General features: G+C 41.0%; 1 protein-coding gene across 2 annotated transcripts in view; it reads left to right on the top strand.

The window, feature by feature from the left end:
* LOC117476528 (mediator of RNA polymerase II transcription subunit 13-like) overlaps positions 1-21,054 on the top strand; it is a 78,506-nt gene that overhangs the window by 42,603 nt on the left and 14,849 nt on the right. For both annotated transcript variants that reach the window (XM_034123136.1, XM_034123137.1), the window contains exons 3-9: positions 5,026-5,110; positions 8,996-9,079; positions 17,735-17,880; positions 18,676-18,882; positions 20,131-20,295; positions 20,410-20,566; positions 20,675-20,779. In XM_034123136.1, coding sequence (XP_033979027.1) covers positions 5,026-5,110; positions 8,996-9,079; positions 17,735-17,880; positions 18,676-18,882; positions 20,131-20,295; positions 20,410-20,566; positions 20,675-20,779 — 949 coding nt within the window. The remainder of the gene's footprint in view (positions 1-5,025; positions 5,111-8,995; positions 9,080-17,734; positions 17,881-18,675; positions 18,883-20,130; positions 20,296-20,409; positions 20,567-20,674; positions 20,780-21,054) is intronic.

The following is a 21,054-nucleotide window of genomic DNA, read 5'->3' on the forward strand; positions in this document are numbered from 1 at the left end:
CTAGCTGCATTAACTCTGGCTCAGTGCCAGGGTAATACAGCATGTTATTGGGATATTAACAGTGAGCAGAAAGACAGTGGACTGTAAGTGCTATAAGTAATCCCCTCTGGGTTTCTGGTGTCTCCCTCATCACTATTCCTTTCGTTATTCTCTTGTCCATGAGAGTGTTTTTTGGGAAATCTGACCTTTTAGAAGTCTGTTTTGCTCATAACGTATAAATGCTTGTCCTTGGTGGGAATTTCCCTCCCATGTGGAGAATTCAACTGAGTCAGAGGTAGCTAAAAAAATAGGAATTATGAAGTTGCGGGAGGACGAGAGGGAGTGTCACTGAACTGTAACATCCAATCCTAATAAAAAATCGGCAGTGCCTTATTAATCCATAATGATGACCTAACAATGACCTTTCTTTGTGCTGATCTAAAATTCCCTGACCTGATCTGTGTTTTTAAAACAGTCAGCTATTATGGTCTTTTAATCTTCTTCTTTTACGTCTGCAGACTTCATGCAGCACCTCAGGCTGTTGATGAACCGCTTACACTCGTGTCAGGTAGTCATGAAAATGTAGTACTAGCTTTGCAGGACGCTAAAACATTTACAGAAGTGTGTCCAATTTCTCACAGCACTTGTATTACATTATAAATCTGGTCGTGTATGTTGAGGGTTCACACAGGAGCATGATCAAGTGCATGTGTAGAAGGTTTTTTAATTACCTTAAACACTGACATTCATCTCAGCCACACAAAAATGAATAATTTACATAAAGATTAAAAAATGTTTATTTAATATTGGAGATATTGTTCTGATATGTATCTCAATCATATTTTGGCCTTATCACACACTTCCACAGACTCGTTATCGTCATTATCCCTCTCTTCTATGTTCCAGATAACAATTACTTCCATTATCAATTCATCTGCCATAAAAAAAACGGAAATCTTCATATTTGAGACTCCGAAAACAGCATTTTGTGCCCAATTTCGCACACTAAATTACGTTCACAATCAAGCCGTTATCTAAATAGTTAACAGTCATTTTTCTGCTAATCAATTATTGGATTATCCAACCAATCATTGCAGCTCTTTCTTCATCCTACGGTTTTTCTTTCTGTCCATCTGTACAGTAATCTCCCTCTCTCCTTCTACAAAAAACACGTAAGCATACTAAAGCATGTTGCTATGCACCACACACACCACACACACCACACACACACACACACATTATCACACCAAAACACACACACACACAGCAAACAGAGACCAACCTCTACTCAGACATGCAGCAGGGCAGCTAATTAGTAAAGTGGCAGTGGGCTTTTGTGTGAAATTACACACACACACACACACACACACACACACACACACACACACACACACACACACACACACACACACACACACACACACACACACACACACACACACACACACACACACACACACACACACACACACACACACACATTGCCCAGTGAGAGCTGATAGCCTGCAGACTGCTGAGACACCACTGGACGCCAATACTGCTGGTGATATTGATCCAAGACAAATGAATGAAAGAGAGAGAGAGGAAGGAAATATGTGGAGAGGGGTCATCGTGTCCGAGACAGAGTGTTGTCACACCTCGACTCCCGTCTTCTCCCCCCCCCCCCTCGATCAATAACATCCTTGTGTTTTGTTAGCCCAGTATTGTAGTGGTGCGTGGTCACTCCCTCTAGTGGTGTGAGACCAACACAGTCCGGGGAGGCAAAAGAGAGATGAGAAGAGTTCAAATGAGAGAGAGAGGGTCAAACACACTGGGAAAAGAGAGAGATGGAGAAAGATGGTGCTAGATGGAGAGAATAAGAGGTGGAAATCCAGAGAGTGGTAGTGGCGACCCAGTTCCATCACTGCTTGTTTGTGTTTGGGGTGGCGCGGCGGTTAAGAGCATTGAGGCACGGAGATGGGGGAAGGAAGGTTGTGTTAAATAACCGTGCATTTGTAAGGACATTACCTCACTGTACACAAACACACACACACGCGCGCGCGCGCGCACACACACACACACACACACAATCACACACACACACACACACACACACACACACACACACACACACACACACACACACACACACACACACACACACACACACACACACACACACACACCACACACACACGTGCAAAGGCAGGCCTGTGCACTAAGGCACTGTGGGAACCAGTTCTCACACAGGCTGCGTGCATTAGGATGAACACATGCACACGTTGATAATGGTTCTGACCATTGTTTGCCTGATGGTGCTCTCACACTGATATTAGTACACACACTGTTTTTGGATCATTTAATTACAGAGGATTTGTATTATTGGTATTTTATATGAGATTCATTGCCCATTGAGTTTGCATAATATACATTTCCGATTGGTGCTAATTAGTCATTTTGCAGTTTAAATAGGGCTCATAAAAAATATTATTATGAAACGTTAAATATAGTTTCATTGAGTAAAAATCTATTATTATTACAAATATATTTTTTAATTGTGTTAATACTATATTTTAAATATTTTTTTCCTGTTACATAATCAGTCCGTCTATTTGTGTTTTACAAAACATATTTTTCTTCTTTTGGAAACCAACATGACTTTTGTCTTTGAATCAGAATACTGTTTTTTATTTATTTCTTTTCATTTTATTTAATTTGTTTAACAGAATGGATCTGCCTATTTAAAAGAATCTGGCATTTATCAGAGAAAATCAATTAAAAACATAAATTATGAGCTTTCAGTTTAATCTAATTGGGGCTGATTACATCCAGTTCCTTTAAGATCTTTCAGGCATGATGCGCTTCCCTGTAGCTCCGGCTGTGATGAATGATGGATCATGATGCTTTAAAGCCCTATTGCACTTAGCTGTGCATTTAGTGTCTACAGTGCGCTTTTCCCTCGGGCCATCTGTGTTCCTCCTCTGATTAACAGGCAGTACAAACTCAAAACATGGCGGCAGCTTGATAACATTACGATTTCATGGTGTTTTTTGGCTCACACATCCCTACAGAAAAAAATCACTCTTCAATGTATCAAATCATTGTTTTATTTCACACTCCATTTTCTATATTTATAACGTTCATGTGAGGATGTGTTCGCTGCACGCTCGTGTGGATGCCTGACCTTGTTTGCTTGCGAGAGTGATTTGTCACACCTTGTGCCGATACGCTGCAGTGAGCTGGCTCCTTTACAGCTACAATATAAACAGGAGTGTCTTATGTAGATTGCATGTTTTCTCTGGCATCTGAGTATGCGCTACTGCTGAGATTCTTTAAAAAAAAAACTGTAACTGCTTCGGCGCTACCGATTCACATGCAGGAGTTAGGGAAGCGAATGTGGACAAGTTGACTTTAAGTCCTTTCTTCTTGGGGTGTGTGCTTCATTTTTGTCAAGTTCTGTGTGGGAGGGGGCGGTGTTTTGTGGGAGTCAGTGACAGTTTTGGAGTTAGAGGGGTCAAGAGCCTGCTGTGGAGCCGGTCATGACGAGAGTAAATGAAGATGGGCTGTGCAGGATTGGCAGAGTGGGAGAAGAAGAAAAAAAAGTTTGGGGGATTTTGAACAGAGGGAGATAAAGAGACAGTGAGAGCTAATGAGCTGGATTTGCCAGAGACTTAGCATTCTGCTCGTGGTGCTCGCTCTATCTTGCTCTGTAGAGGAGCTGGCTAGAGCGAGCTTCCTGTCTGAGCCCTGAAGCAGGAGTAAATGAGGGGTGGGTGGGGGGGGGGGGTGGTGAAGGGGGGGTAAGGTGGGGAGGGTGGAGGGGTGTTGGGAGCATTAGAACAGAGGAAAAGGAGGGGAAGGAGGAGGGTGAGGGGCGGGAGGGACCAGTGTTGAAATTGAATGCCAGGGCGCCATGTTCTCACCGCCAGCGTTTCCATGGTTACAGGGTAATTCTGGCGAGTAAGGACATTTCATTCACTCTGGTATGAAGAAGAAAGAAGAAGAAGAAGAAGAAGAAAAAAAAAAACAGGAGTGAAATATCAACAAAGCAACAGAGAAGGAGAAATGAGTACACACACGTCACACACATACACAAATGAAGGAAGAGAGAGAAGGGAAAGAGAAACCTCTGCTGGTGTTTATGCCACCCATCCCCCAGGCTTTCTGCCTCTGTCTTTCATTCCTTTTTCCTTGTGTATTTCTGTGATGCTTGGTTTGTTTGCCACCACCCTATAAGCAAACACAACACCCACCCACAATCCTCCAGTTCTTCCAGGAGCCCTGCAGGTATATGGCAAAGAACAAAGAGAAGCGCTGTTAACTGGCCGCGGTGTGTGTGTGTGTGTGTGTGTGTGAGTGTGTTCTTTTTAGGAGCAGGGCAATGGGGGTTGGTGTCGGGGTGGGGTCGGGAGGTTAAAGAAATCAGGAGGGTGTTCAATTGTTCACACACACACATTTGACACGTGTGAACTAGCCGCTGACATGTCAGAGGCTCGGGCAGAGTGCAGCTGATCTGACCACGTTTTGTCTTGAGCTGCTCGAATATCGCAGGGGAAAAAAAAGGGATGAGTTCAAACTCCTCTGGATGCATGTTCAAACCTGAGCACGCAAGCATGTGTGTCATCCTGCAACCATACAGCCGCACTCCCTCTATACACTAACTGCTGTTGTCAACTGCATGGGGTTTGAATGGGCTGTCGCTGCAGCCAACCTGACAGCTGTACAGCCCAGCACCCTCACACACACGCACACGCACACGCACACGCACACGCACACGCACACGCACACGCACACGCTCACACTGCGATGCTTCCACACAACCTCATCTTCAGTGTGATTTCTGATAGGATGTGCAGGTTTTCTCATCAGCACATGCAGCATGTTTTGACAGAGCGTGCCATAAACACATGCAGTTAAACGCTGAATCATGTGTTGTTTATTATCCTCAAGCTGGTGCGTGCAGATGTTTCTCTGTCACGGAGAATATCATTTCTGTTTCTTTTATTATTAGACATAATAAAATATTGAGATTTATTATCTGATGATTGTTTTCTTCTTCTCTTTCAGTGGCTGAGGAGGGGCTCTGGGAGTGTGGGCTGTCCTACGAGTGCAGGACGCTCCTGTTCAAGGCCATACACAACCTGCTGGAAAGGTAAAGAAAAAAGGTTCATTATCTGCACAGGGAAATGCACATAGAATAGGACAACTCTTTGCAGCTCAGAGTGCTTTACAAAATGACACATCACAAGTTAAACAACAAGAAATCCCCCTCAGATTATTCTTAAGAACTTTACAGGTACATGCAGCAAAATATAACATGTTATCAGGTTAATAGACACAAGGAGGTAAAATGTATGATAATAAAAAATAAAATAAATAATGGTTTCTAGACACAAGACAACTGAATCGATGCAACAATATATGCAAGTATTTATTTGTCAGAATTCCCCCTCTTATCAGCTTTGTGAAGGCTGGTGAATAAAAATAATTTATACTGACTGACAATATAAGCGACAATGCTAATATTATATTTATTATAAACATGTCTTGTAATCATATTTTTGACAAATACTGTGCATTAATAAACCAAAATGTCTTTATATTTGCGTACAGCTGCATAATAATGTGTTTCAAAGCTAAATCAATGTATTTATTGAGTGCTACATGGTTTATATAGAGCTTATAAATAATAGAAACATGCTTTCATTATTTTAATAATAATATTCAATAACTTATTGTGAGGTGGGGTTTTTGATTCAGTAACAGTTTGATTTAATAGGTTGTTGAAATTGAAAATGTTCATGTTGGATGATTCAAGCACCCACACACTTTAATATTAATAATATGAAGGATTTTCTCCAAAAAATCACCAAACAAAATAACTTTGAGTCATATTGATAGACGGTTTGAGTTTTCTTCCAGCAGTTTTACACTTTAATGAAATTATAATCTGAGGGCTGAATCACTTGCCGAAGTACCCAAAGCTCTCCTTTCTGAGTCGGAGCCATCTGTTAAATGAAGCAGCATATATTTGCTCTCTATTAAGTTAAGCATCAGTGATCATCATAGGGGGCAGGTGGAATTAACCTTGCTATTACCTTGAAGCTAACTTCTTTTACAGCTTACTATTTCAATACAGGATGGATCATTTCAACTTTGTCTTTCATATCGTACAGACAAAATTGACCTCTGTCCCTGACTGTTATTATTACATTATTTCATTATTAAGAATGAACATACAATTGAATTAAGAAAGTCTAAATCAAACAACTAGGCTTAAAGCAATTAAAAATATTACAGCAAAACAAGCACAGAGAAATAGCACTTGAAAAGACATGTTAAGAGCTCCGTGGTGAGTGGTTAGTTGTAAAGATGTAATGTGTTTCTTGCCAATGTGGAGTTTGGAGTTGGACTGAAACAAAAGATACATAAATCCTTCAAATGACCCATAAAGACAAAAACATTGCCAATAGGTTTCTAAAAATGTGTGCTTAAGGTTGGAGTTTGACACAATTCTTTGAAAGTGTGATACTGTAGCTCGAGACACCTTCCAATCAAGCGCTCCTGAAATATGTATCTTTGAAGCTGCTCTTATCAATATGTTCATATACACAATGGGTAGGATGAAGTGTAAGGAGTTGCTCATAGTGGCAAATCTAGCCACCTGTGCAATTTCGCTACACTATGTGAAGTATATCAGTGTTGTTCAGCTCCTTTAACCCTTAGATGCACGAGTGACTGGACCCTACACTCTTCCATAAGTGGGTCAAAAAAGACCCGTATTAGAATAATATGTGTTTTTATGCCATTTTGGTTAAGAAAAATCACTTGTATAATATTTAGTATTATATTTTGGTTCACACTAGAAATATTTTATATTTAGTTTTTCACTATTTATAATTTTAGACATTTTTTTTACATTTTGAAAAAATACTTTTTGAACATATTGATGCAAAGATCTCTGCTATTCTGAGACCCTCACAGTATTCCAGTGCCTTTTCAAAACTCATCTCTTCTCCTCTTGTCTACTCATAGCCCACCCCCCATCAATCCATGCCGGTTGATCAAGTTTGTTAGTCCTATACCCCCCACCCTAACCTTCCCTTATATTGTAAAGCAATTTTGAGTCCTTGAAAAGCCCTATACAAATATAATGTATTATTATTATTATTATTATTATTATTATTATTATTATTATTATTATTATTATTATTATTATTATTATTATTATTATTATTATTATTATTATTATACTGACAGGTATCAGATCTTGCTGTGTAAAATAATCTTCCTGAGAGGTGTCACTTGTGATGTAGTCTGTGTGGTCTACAGTGAATGTATTCCTGACACCTGACAGGTGATAAGAATCAAAGGTTCTCAGAGGATCCCATAGAAAATGCATGCGGGTCATTTTTTACCCACTTATGGAAGCTTGGGGTAGTAATACAAAAACTACAATTTCTTAAAATGTATCAAATGTAAATTTAAAATTTAAATGGCATGATATCCAAAACAAGTTTTTTGAGGAATAGCTGGAATATGAAATGATAAAAAAATGTAATTACAAAGATACTTCAAGAAAACCACCTCACCGGGTCAAAAAAGACCCACTCATGCAACTAAGGGTTAACAAGCCATAACTCTACTGTTCAGTGTTACTGTTATCATCACATTTTAATGCTGCTGCTTTCTTTAAAAAAACATTTCTAAACCCACCTTACACACAGGAAAAAGTTAGCAGCTAGTAGGTTAACAGTATACAGACCATTTAGCAGGTGCACAGCCAGATATTACCCGGTAGGTACCAAAATAGAGCAAAACATGGGAGGATATCTACAATTAGATGCAATACTAGCTTTGCGCCTGATTCATGTGTAGCAGCCAGTTGTTAGACATGTAAACATTATGAGTTTACAGCTGGTTGAAATGCCCCTATAAGGCAAAAAAAAATTACTGAGAATATTGTCATTGAGCCAACATTTTAGCAGCTGCTTCTTAAGGCTTTTCAAATGAGTTCAGATTTGACTTAAAGCAGCTTTCACTAACTTACAGTGTATTCATTGTAAGGGCTCAACAGAAGTGACAATGCACAGGGATGCCCTGATCAGATAAGCATCATTTCTATCAGAGCCTAGACTGAGCTTATTAAGCGGTTTGAGTCATTATGTATCCAAAACCCATTAAAACAGTTTATTTGTTAATGTTCTAAAATGTATTGTTTTGGGTCGATACGACTGTACCAAAGATGGTAGAACTGGAGACTGCAAGCTTTGGATAGCTCAGCCTGACTGAAATATATATTTTTAATGCCTTGACCCGGATCAGAGGATCCAGCAGGGAAATAACTGGCTCCTACACACAGAGACGAGTCGAAGTTCTGACAGAGCTGCTCAGTTTTGTCTCTGAAAGGAGGTTGACATGAGGCGAAGACGTGCACAGATGGTGGGATCTCCAAATAGGGAGCATGATGACTGAACCGTTTGATGTTTTCAAATTTAGATCTGACCAAAGAAAAGGGGTTTTGGAAAGCTATGTGTAAAAGTGCACACCACTTTGGGGGGAAACCGATTAGCAGAAGATTACCTTTCCTTTTTATCTGCACACTTAAAGGCCACATCTCAAGTGTTGCTCAGAGGTAACTCATGGATGGTGCTGCAGTATAATAAGTAAAGTCATAAAACAACTCTAACAGGCAAATAGCCAAAATGATTCTGTCTGGCATGTGTTGTTGCTTATTTTCGGCACTATATAGAACCATTTTGAAAACTGATTCAACTTATGCAAGGTCAACTTAATATAAAAACAAGAAGCTCAGGCTTGATATTATAGAAGCTGTCATTGAGAAACACTCTGTAATGGGATGCATTCCAATACAACGTCACTAGAAGCATAAAAAGAAATCTTCATTGAGATCAATTTAAAACCTCTTTAAGCCTCTCAAAAATACTGTTTGTTTTTCACGATTCATTTGTGAAAGTGCATTTTAAAAGATGTTAAGCCTATTTTCTGACTCTCTTTTTCTTCGCTCCTGCTGCAGATGTCTGATGGATAAGGGCTTTGTGAGGATCGGGAAGTGGTTCTTCAAGCCCCACGCACTGGAAGAAAAGTCTTTGGGCAACAGGTAAAAACTTGAAATGCACACTTGTCTCTTTGACATTCTCTTCAGCGTATTTTGTGCGCTACAAGGTTTCATGTATGTGAGGAATATACACTGCAGAGGTCCTCATGTGAGACCCTGTGTCAAAGTGTGACTCAGCGAGGCGGGCTGAATGGCTTTCATGTGATTCAGTGTTTGTCTCCTCTCCTCTCCTTGATGTTGCAGCAGCTGGCTCATGGTGTGAGACTATTAAAAACCAGGACAGTGAATGGTGGCGAGAAGTGAGAGCCGTGCTGAGCCGAGCTCTCACAGCTCTCTCTCTCTCTCTCTGGGTGAGGGGAGGGTGGCTGTGTGTGTGTGTCAGTGTCACGCTATGTAAGTGTGTGGAAAATGTGGGAGACAGACAGAGAGACTGAAACAGAGTTAAAAAAGAGGGGCGGGTGTGATGACAGTTGCTCAACTTGTTGCTTCTGCCCACTCCAGCCTCTCCTGCTGATGGGGATTCAACATTCCTTACATCCCTAACATAGCGCTGATCAAATGCTAAGTACCCAAGTAGGAAAGCACTTAGCTGTCAAGAAGCTCATTTTAGAAATGTGTTAGAATATTTCTTAGAATCAGCAGACAGACATTAAAGCTATTTATTTACTTTGTAGTTATTGAGATGGAAAGCCATAAATTGCCTTGTCATTTAAATGTTGTGCGAAGTGGGAAACATTAGCTTTTAAGAAGTTGCTGACACAAGTGCAAACTCAAGTTAAGCTGTTCAGAGCAGGTGGAAAACCCAACGTGACATCACCAAACTTCTCACCTTCTGTATTTCACCCCCACAAAATGATATATTTCTAATTACCATGGATGCATTTTGTGGCTCTTTACTTGTTATTCTTATTTATTTAGAGGTGGTGACATCTGTAACAGATTGGCTGCGCTTTTATTGGGTATCTGTTCGACATTACGTATCTGTTCGACAAGTCTAATTTGCTGATTAATTAGCAGATTGAAAATACTTTGCTTGGAAATATAAAGATATCAATAAAATATTACTGACATTAAAAGTTACCAAATGTTATAGCATACAAGATCAGAAAATTACATTTGTGTGGGAAGCCGAGTTGAGTTCCATACATACTGCATGCACTCAAACCTATGTTGAGCTTCTCTCTCTGAAATTACACCCAGAGTTGAGTTTTTGAGTGCAGAGATTTACATGTGCGAGTGTCTCTTTTGTACATCATGTAATTCCTTTGGTTTTGACAGCCTGTATGAATATGTTGTCAGCTGGTACGCCCCCTGCTGAGCCAATCCTGACTTGCTCTGTCTGTGAATTATTGAACGTCCTGGAATGAGATACAGAGCAGGAAGAGGAAAAGCTTGAACAATTATTGAGCAAAATAAATACAAATCTAATGTAGATGTCTGCAGTGGCCATTTGATGCGTGCAATCTGTGGCTGTAGCGTGTTTCACATTGTTTAAATCAACCATGCCATTTTTTTCTTTCCACATTTCTCCACTACTGGCTTCAAGCACACATGCAAACACACATGCTGTCCTGAATGCCCACACTCACACACTCACACACTCACACACTCACACACTCACACACTCACACACTCACACATACACACACACACCATGCCTTGTTCCCAGAATAGCAGTGTTGCCCCACAATTGACAGTGTGAGCCCTGAGGACCCCTGCAGATCCCTGGCCGTCAGTGTTTTCATGCCATGAGGGAACATTGCTCAGTTAGGCATGCACTGACCTCCTGCCTCAGCTGTAACCAGCTCCTTTGTCTCATCTTCACTCCCACACTATGCCTTTCACCCCCAACAGGGGGCGCTTCGGAGCTAATATCCATGCCGTGCCTCCTTACCCGTGCCAATTCCTGTGCCTTGGCGCCGCCGCCTTTGTCAGGCTTATCTAGTGTTTATCTCATATGTGTCCCTGGGGTATGGCGAGGATTGGCACATCCAGGACACATCCAAACCCTCCTCTTCTCCTACACCCCCCCATCCCACCCCCCTCCCTCCTCCTCCCTCCTGCTCTCTCAGCACAGCACTCGTGCTCTCTTTGTGTCTGAATGGAAGGAAAACACTCTGGGTTGGTAACGGATTGCATCAGACGCTGAGGGGAGCGAGAGAGAGAGAGAGAGTTACTGGGAAACAGAGAGTGTGTGTGTGTGTGTGTGTGTGTGTGTGTGTGTGTGTGTGTGTGTGTGTGTGTGTGTGTGTGTGTGTGTGTGTGTGTGTGTGTGTGTGTGTGTGTGTGTGTGTGTGTGTGTGTGTGTGTGTGTGTGTGTGTGTGTGTGTGTGTGTGTGTGTGTGTGTGTGGTGTGTGTGTGTGTGTGTGTGTGTGTGTGTGTGTGTGTGTGTGTGTGTGTGTGTGTGTGTGTGTGTGTGTGTGTGTGTGTGTGTGTGTGTGTGTGTGTGTGTGTGTGTGTGTGTGTGTGTGTGTGATAGCTCAGTGTGTGAATGGGATCAGAGAAGGTGGGGGGTCGTACATTAATCATTACTATAGACGGCTGAATGGATGTATTAGAGGCAGTCTCCCTCATTAGTTCAGTCAATTCTATGCATGCCAAGTACACTGCACTGTATATTTGTTCATCTATCAGCTTTCTTTTGCATTAATGGCCATATACTCATGCATAAATAATGTTCATATTTTACAGTGTAATAGAGCTGTCCTCTGGTGCTACACCATGAAACACAATCAAGTTGCTCTGTCTATTGAAAGTTTTTAACAATCGCAGAAATCCTTACCTGACCTGAGGGAAGAAGCTCCTCCCCTCTCCTCCCCTCCCCTCTCCTCTCCTCTCCTCTCCTCTGCTCTCCCCTTCCTCCCCAGGGACCAATGACATTGAGATATTAGCCATCTCCTAGGCAACAAACATTTGGTGTCAGGCCACATCACAAGGTCACCGAATCTCCAGAAATAAAATCAACCAAAATATATATGAAAAAACACAGTTTCACATGTTACTAACGCTCTACTGGGCATGCATCTGTATTAAGACCTGTGCGATATTTTTACTGATGCCAGGATGGTTTATTTGTGTTTGTTTGTGCAATTAAAATAGCCTGGTTAATGGAAAATGTTCTCGGGAAGAAAGAAGCCAGGGGGTGTTGTACAAAGTACTTCCTAACATGAAAAGAATGTAACTTAATCAAGTGTAATCATAAGTAGACAGATGAGAAGAAACAGCGATAATGAGCAAGGAAGAATAAATCTATACTTGGTATGTTTGGTTAAATCTTTCCCCCGGGGCTTCAAAAAATTACACTCCCAGTTGCAATAACTGAGAGAATGAAAGTCCCTTAGTTCTGCCAAAACATGTTGTATGTTACATCATGCGATTCATTGTTGGATCTGATTTCAGTTCAAAGTAAAGCTCGTTTAACTTGTTTAACTCCAACAAAAATGTCCATGATTATATAGAATATGTGGTGAATGGTGTAAGATCCCAGATGTTCTAAAGACTTTCCCGCTGGTTGACTTAGGGCCAGGTTATTATTTGATTGGTTACAAGTGACATGTAAAATGTAAAAGGCTGATTGATAGATGGAAGCTTTCAGCCTGACTGGCAGACAGATGAAGGTTAAGTTCGTTACTCACTCGCTGTGAATGAACTATAACGACCAGTTTTATAGAGGCTCCAATGAAAAGCAAGGCTTCCGTTTTAGTTCTGAGAAGTAGTGTTCAGTGATGATTTCTCAAGAGTGAAGACGTTTCATTCAGACATCATTCATTGTTCCTTCATTCTTCATGATTTAACCATCCATATTTTTGTTTTGTGATCAAGTGCTTTTGGAGAAATGAAAGCTAAATGAGATTCCTGCGGGAAGTCACTGGAGATACATTCCTACTTCATTTGACTGAACTCGTTCTCCAGATCACTATGACCAAACGTCTTAATTTGTTGAACCTTTCTATCTCCTACAATACGATTTTGAATACTTTCAGATGTTCAATAAAAGCCCCTGCTTTGTAAATGACACTGATTGAATTCAGTACATCAGTAGTAAAATGGCTTGTATAGAGAAGTTGCTGGAAAATCTACTGTATGTGAATGCAGCAGCTTGGAGCTGTGAAATGCCTCATTGATTGAATACATAAGATTCTGACCATAACAATATGAATGTACTACAGGGGAATGAGGCATTATCTGATTTCAGTACATTAAAGTCTTCTTTTTCATGCTTTATCCTTTTTTTTAGGAGAGCAATCTTTTATTAACCCTTGTTTAAATGTTCAATTCCCGAAATATTTACATTTCTTTTTCTTTTCTTACATGTGTCTTGGGCTTCTAAAGACATAGAGCCTTTAATCGCCCTAGAGTCCTAATATGACCAGGTTAAACCACCCTAGAGAGAGAGAGAGAGAGAGAGGAGGAAGAGAAAAAAGCACTTTCTGTAAAAATCAATAAAGAGGACGGCGATACATCACAGCAACATCCTACCTACGCTTTTCCTCTTTTTTTAATTAGAACAGCAGATATGGAGGTACAGTAAAACCCATGGTACCTCAAATTATTCACAGCTGCGGTTTTTCAGGACTAACAAGTATAATCTAATTTTGATATTTGTTCTGTGCTTCTTACGCCCGTAGAGAGGGCGATGATAAGTGTGTACAGTTTGTGTCCTTGAGCACCTTTTCATTGTGAATCTTGGCGGAGCAGTGTTTGAGCACAGACATCGGGATAGCAACACTAGCCTTACCACCCACCGGGGGCCACTGAATAATACATAAAGCTGACTGCATCCTTCTTATGCTCGTGTTAATACTAGTATGTCATCATGCGTGTGTGCCAGAACAAATGCACTCACCTGCATTAGCCTGGGATTATTGGCCCGTTTGTTTGTATGGAATAAACGTATCGTGCCGGTTGACTTTTTAGAGCATGTGTGCAAACGCTGCTGACAAGACGGTAAACATCCGCTAATCGGTCCACCAGAGATTTATGTTGACACTCTTGTGTTACCTTGACAAGTGTTCAGAATCTTTAAGAAGAGAGCTCTAGAATATAAAGATAACTCATAAAAGTGGTGCTGTGGTGGCAGACAGAGACTTTAAGGTACAGATTAAGAAGATGAATCCCCCAGATTTGAGAACATCTAAGATCATGTCTGCTTAGTGCATGTGTTGGTTAATGATATCTTAACACAGTGCTCACATCATAGGCTTTGGATGGCTGTAGCCGAGGAAAATAAAAGGGTGCACATGTTTATTTCCTCACTGTCTAATTTCGTTTTATTTTCTCCTTAGACATGAGAGCGTCCCCACAACTGAGATGTTATTTTGTGTGCATGTGATTGTTCACACAGATGCATGTGTGTCAAGTCCATGATGCATGTCGGACATTACCCGGCTCCCCTGCTGGCTGGCTGGTGGCGTCGTGATGTGGTGAACAGACACACATTGTCACATGAGCCCAGCACAGCCGCTTTATCTTCTTTTCACAGGCATCAAACGTGCGTGTGATGCACAAAACGTGCGTTCACATGTTGTCACGATAACTGTGGCATTGTGTGTGTGCATTTGTGCTTCCCACTTCATGCCGTACATACACATGTGGGCTCCCAATATATCTGTGTTTCTGCTGTTAACACTGAATATACGCTCAGACATATAAAGCCATGGACAGTGACGTGTGTGTGTGTGTGTGTGTTCTGTTTCTACATTCCCTGATTGATTTCACCATAACATTGTGCTCAGTAGCCACCCATTAAAACTCTGATCTCATCGATATGTGTGCAGCAGTTGTAGTGCGTGGCACTGAATTATTCACCTCCTCCTCTTTCTCTCACACTCGTTTTGCTCTCACTCTTCATTTTACACTGCATCTGTCTTTCCTTGTTCTCCTAATATCCTTTCTATCCTATTTCCCCTTCTCCTCTCAGTTCATGCATAGCCTTAATTGTTACACCTCCAGTGCTCGCTCTGTCTCCATCTTCTTCTTCTTCTGCTGTCTTTCTTGCTATCCTCAATTCTTCCTGCTCGCACTCACTTATTTTCTCTTCCCCCCCCTCCTCTCTCCCCCTTCCCTTTCTCTCTCTGTCTCTTCTCTCTCTCTCTCTCCAGCTCTGTCAGCCCTGAGGGCGAGTCTCAGCCATCACGCCTCTTCATTTATTAATACCTGTACTCATACAGCCCAGGCACACAGTCGCCTCACATCTCTGTCCACTGTCCTCACACACATGCATACAAATACACACACACTTGCAGAGTGCACATTTGTCCCCCGAGGATGCAAGAAGCCCAGTGTGTCCACACGCTCACACCCGCTTACTGTGCAGAAAAATGCCCTTTGTAAAAGGACAGGGAGCATCAATCTCCAAGCTGCGTCAGCCTACAGTTTGATACTCTTTTTGTAGTTCTGCTTTTCCCTGACTCGCATTTAATTGCACCTTATTGCAGCTATAATATATTAGGTCATGAGTGTTGCACATCAGTTAATGGTTAGACTGGTTTATCACTTATAACGGAGCTTTCCCTGTGTATACTATAATAAATGACTAGATCGTTTTAATCAGAAGCCTTTTTTCCCCGGCTTTTCTTTGTAATGTATCAGGTAGATTTCATTGAGAGCACTTAGATGAACAATTCTTCATAAGCACACCCTCATTCCAGCCTCTAATCCTGCAGAGACAGAGATACAACGAGAGAACAGATGATTTCCAACATTGATTCGCCGCTATTCGATAAGTGCTGCCGTTTTTTACGAGTTGTCTTAAGGGAGTCGTGTTTTTGTACACACATCAGTCCCGACACATCTCATAAAAATATATAATAACAATACAAACAGAATTATCAACACAAGAGGGAATACATTCTAATGGATGCTTCATTTCACAGCCTTATTTAATCAGTGCAGAGAGAACAGAAAGTGAAACTCGTACAATTTATCAATCAATCAACAAATCAGCCTTTTCAAAAAACATAAAAACACTTCCTTAATTATTTGGAGCCTTAGCCGTTTGTATTGATAAAGATACATTATTTATAAAGAACCAGTTGGAGCATGTGGTTTTTCAATTGGCTAAATGTCCTAAATGTAAATTGTGATTGTTTGTGCATATGTGCATGTCTTAGCTGGGCTGGTACTCTTGACTTGCAGCTGTTCTCCTGAGTGTTTCCATGCTGCTATATATAGCTCTTCATATGGCGTAATGATGCACGGAGGACAAGGTTGCAGGGTAGTGACATTGAAAGCATTTTGACTCATGTGTTGTACAAATGAAAATTGTGAAGATGATAGACTAGCGCTGTGTGTGTGTGTGTGTGTGTGTGTGTGTGTGTGTGTGTGTGTGTGTGTGTGTGTGTGTGTGTGTGTGTGTGTGTGTGTGTGTGTGTGTGTGTGTGTGTGTGTGTGTGTGTGTGTGTGTGTGTGTGTGTGTGTGTGTGTGTGTGTGTGTGTGTGTGTGTGTGTGTGTGTGTGTGTGTGTGTGTGTGTGTGTGTGTGTGTGTGTGTGTGTGTGTGTGTGTGTGTGTGTGTGTGTGTGTGTGTGTGTGTGCCTGTGTGTTCGCCCGTGTGCGCGCGCGCAAAGGTGACGCACGCTTGTGTCACAGGCTTGCATATGAATGTGCTTTTATCTGTTCTCTTCCTCCTGTGGTTGAGCGCCATTGTGTTTAAACCACCTGTGAGGAGGGTATGTATTTTATCACAGAGAGCATATGAATGTTTATGAATTACAGAATCTTTTTTAGGATGCACTCGGCGCCATCTGGAGGCCACCACGGTCAATGCCAAATATATTTAGCTCCCTTAAGACTGTGTTCAGTTCTGCTCATGAGGGACTATGGTACTGGCCATTTGATTGAATTTGATGATTCATTACAGCTTGACAAGAGAAGCAGCTCCCTCGGGGGAAAAGGAGATATTGCACAGGCAGCAGGGTTATCACAAGGAGATTACAGTACCTGACTTTATTGTCAGTCTGATGTAAACCAAGGTGGTGAGGATCTTTTATAGATTAAAAATATACATCAGTGAAGCCATCTTGGTAGTTAATGATGTCCAGCACGCCCAACTGCTATGGAGATTGCATTAAGGCCCCAAAAAAGACTAAATTAAAAATTAAAAAAGAAGAAAAAGGAGCAATGCATGATGGACTATGCCAGGGTTGTGTAATAAAGAGAGCGCTGCATATGTAAACATGTAGTCACCACAATCAGTCATAAGCAAATGAGGATTTATACCTGCAATAAGGAGCCCGTGTGGGAAATGATGAAGATGATCAATGTAGGTAGGTCTTAGCGGGGCTTTTACAAAGATACATTCTGAGTGTTCTCTAAATTGCTGTTTGGAGCAAAGCACTCATCTGTCATGCCGCTGCCCAAAAGACCGGCGTATTCATTTTGTACATTGGTTTTTCAATAGATGTGATTTATGGGTTTGTTTAATTTCAGGTTTAACATAATTAAATGTCATTCAGATTCGATTTAAATCTCAATTCAATTATGTTAACCAATGTGAAGGTATGTGCACATGTAATTACATTTGACAGAGGTTCTGTGTTGCCATGCAAACTCATATTCACTAATCCATTACATTTTTCACAGTATGAAATATGTTGTGTCGATCAGATCACTGTCAACACATAGGAGACAGTCCTGTACTGTTTTCGGCATTTCTGTGGTCTCGCAATCTAAATGATTACTGTCTCCTTCCCCCAGTGAACACCTATCATGTTCCTTCTCCTTCTTCCTCCACGGGGAGAGCAACGTGTGCACGAGTGTGGAGATCGCCCAGCACCAGCCTGCATACCACATCACAGAACACCACATCTGCCTCGCACAGACCTCCATCACACCAGTACAAGGTGACACCAAGAAGCAATTGTTGCCCCTATGGATTACTTCTACAGAACAAAACAGAAACAATGTTAAATTAGCTAAACTGTATGGAAGACAGGTACAACCAGAAACTGATGAACATGCAAACTTCAATGTTATAGAAAACATGTTGTTCAAAGATTATATCGGCAATAGTTAACGTTCTCATCAGATCCTTTACTTAATTAAAGATTGTAAGTGTGTATATATAACTGAAAGTATGTAAGAATTATTAACAAAATATACTAAAATAATTTAAACTAATTGGAATTAAGGGAAAAAATGCATCTTGTGAATGTTATGCTACTCTATACTGATAAGTAGAAGTTTACTGTTGTAGTTGGTCAAGATTTAGTTAATTTAAAGCATTTAATTTACTTTCGAGTGTGTTTGTAAGTAATTAGTGACTAAAGTTGTGGAGTTTAAAGTACAATATTTCCCTCTGAATTGTAGTATTGAGAACTGTAAAAGTATAGAATAGCCTTAAATGGAAACATTTAATTTAAGTACCTCAGAATTATACTTAAGTTTTGCTTGAGTAAATGTGTTCAAGTTGCTGCAAAGTTAAGCTCCTGATTGTATGACGATTATGTGAGATTATCTTAACTTGTTATTGGCTGGAACAGAACAGAAAACTGATATTTTAAAGATTATTATGGACAACCCTTTGTAAACTCATTAAACTTACCATGTACCTCCTCAGTGTGTATGTGTTATGTGTGATACATACAGGAACACTTAAGAGATAATTACTGATCACACCATGCTTTATATCCTCCCAGTGATCCTAAGTCCATACGGTCTGAGCGGCACTCTAACAGGTCAGGCCTTCAAGATGAGTGACCCCGCTACACGGAAGCTGATGGAGGAGTGGAGCTACTTCTACCCGATAGTACTTCCACAGAAAGAGGGAAGTGGACAAAAGGAAAAAGAAGAAGCAGGTCAAGCTTATGATCGCAACTGTCACGCGGCAGTTGAGGTCATTGTAGGTAAGGGAAAAGTAAAAATGTTTGTTGGATTTTAAAAAGTGTGGAACCCTCTGTCTCCATTTCATGTCTCTATTAAGCGGAGGTATTGGTGTATAGGGTGCTATTGGAGTGTACTTTAGCTGCAATGATCCTCAGTCTTTTATCGCATCTCAGAGTGGAAAAGGGGAAATTACTGGAAGGGAGGAGGACTCAGGAAATTATGAGAGGACAGATAGGGAAATTGAGGCCGCGGGGAGTTACTCCAACAGCTTGGACTAATCAGTCTGATCCCACAGCGTTGGTTTGGCCTGATTCAAATCAAAACTCTTATGGATTCCAGTAGCTTTTACTTATAAGAAGAAAACATTGTCTTGTCTTCGCTGCATGAAATTATAATGAAGAAGTGCACGATGGGATTTAAGATGATATGTTTTATATTAGCAGTGAAACTGTTTGATTACATGAATAGATAAGGAGGAAGTACATTGCATTGACTATATACCGCTGTACTTATATTCTTACATGAATTCTATTGAAGGTATTGCATAATAAGAAAATAAATCTAGCTGTTGTTTTCAGAGATGGCAAAAGAACACACATCCTTTACTCAAGTAGAAGTACACATACTCATGTTCAAAAATGCTCTGGTAAAAGTAGAAGTACTGACTAAACTTCTTTACTCAAGTAAAAGTAAAGAAGTATGGGCTTCGAAATGTACTTAAGTAAAAAGTACCCATAACTAGCAGCTGTTTTAAAGAGTACCTGACCTCCCTTTATATTAATAGGACAATAATGTCATTGTTAGTTAATGAATGTTTCGATGCTAAACAACGGCAACATGACAACGTTTTCATTGGTCCCTCTTCTTTAGAGAAGACCAGGAAATGAAGGATACACGGATCGTGTTAAAATCAATAGGCACGAAATGACTCTAAATAATAATGATCACGCCACCAAACACAGATTAAAACTAAAGTAACCAGCCTGTTTTGAAAATGTAAGAAGTAGAAAGTACAGGTATTTGTGTTAAAAATGTAAGAAGTAAAAGTAAAAAGTCGTCAGAAAAATAAGTAGTGGAGTAAAGTACTGATACCAGAAAAATTGAAAATTGAAGTACATTAACGAAGTATTTTTACTCTACTACTTCGCACCGCTGGTTGTTTTAACTGACTTGAAAATTGTGCTCAATAAGCATTGCCCTTAGAAATGAGCAGCGGCCATCCCATTGCTTCATAAAAGTGAATAATGCTCTTTTCCTCGTCTTCTCAGGTGGAGTAAGGATGACATACCCAGCTGCTTTAGTGCTGTTAGCCCAGGGGGACCTACCAGTGGAGCAGCCCCCACCCCTCCCTACAGCTCTGGGCCTCAGCAGGGAGCTGAACCACTGCAGCGTGCCGCTCACACCGCCAACGTCACCGCAGCAGCCCTGCTCAGGTGACACAACACACACCTTCCTGCAGGAGATCACATACAACATTAAACAAACGTCTTCAAAATCATGTGCTCACTCATGCATTCTGACATCTGCTCCACACTTCATCCTTTCAGCGGACAGCGGCTTTGTGACCTCCGTCTCCAGTGTCCCCACACCTGACAGCAGCATGGGGGTTGCCAGCATCAGCCCAAAGCACTCTGGGAAGAAACTCACCTGTCAGGTGGTCCATCAGGCATGGCGGGAGTGTTATCTCAACCAGCCACAGCATGTGTAAGTTCAACCATCGCCGAGTTTGTTTCCGCTGTTTGGTGGCATTATTGTGGAGGTGCAGTGATGCAGGTGAGCTGCTGTCCTCATGGATCTGTTTGTTCTCTGCAGACCGAATCAGACATCTGACGTGACGCCTGAGAAGGATGTGCCAAATGGAGGAACCACGTGGGACTTCAACGATCTGGGGGCGAGATCATCCTGCAGCTGCTCCAGGTACCACAGAGCTGCACCCAACTGCTCAATATCATATTATATTTAATCATACATTATCTGAGCTTTGTGTTTGTCTTCATTACAAAAGACATATAGACTTTTACAAGACTGATGCTCAAATATACATTAATTCTGAGAGTTTTTGTACTTAAGTCAACATCCTTCATAGTCAAATACTGTGAATAATGCAGTGTCAGATAACAGTCTAAACTTAAATAAAACCAGAGACTAATAATGCTCTGCAGAAAAGAGATGGATGATAACAATCAATGGGA

The sequence above is a fragment of the Trematomus bernacchii genome, unplaced genomic scaffold (assembly GCF_902827165.1).
Source record: "Trematomus bernacchii unplaced genomic scaffold, fTreBer1.1, whole genome shotgun sequence".
Taxonomy (NCBI): Eukaryota; Metazoa; Chordata; class Actinopteri; order Perciformes; family Nototheniidae; genus Trematomus; species Trematomus bernacchii.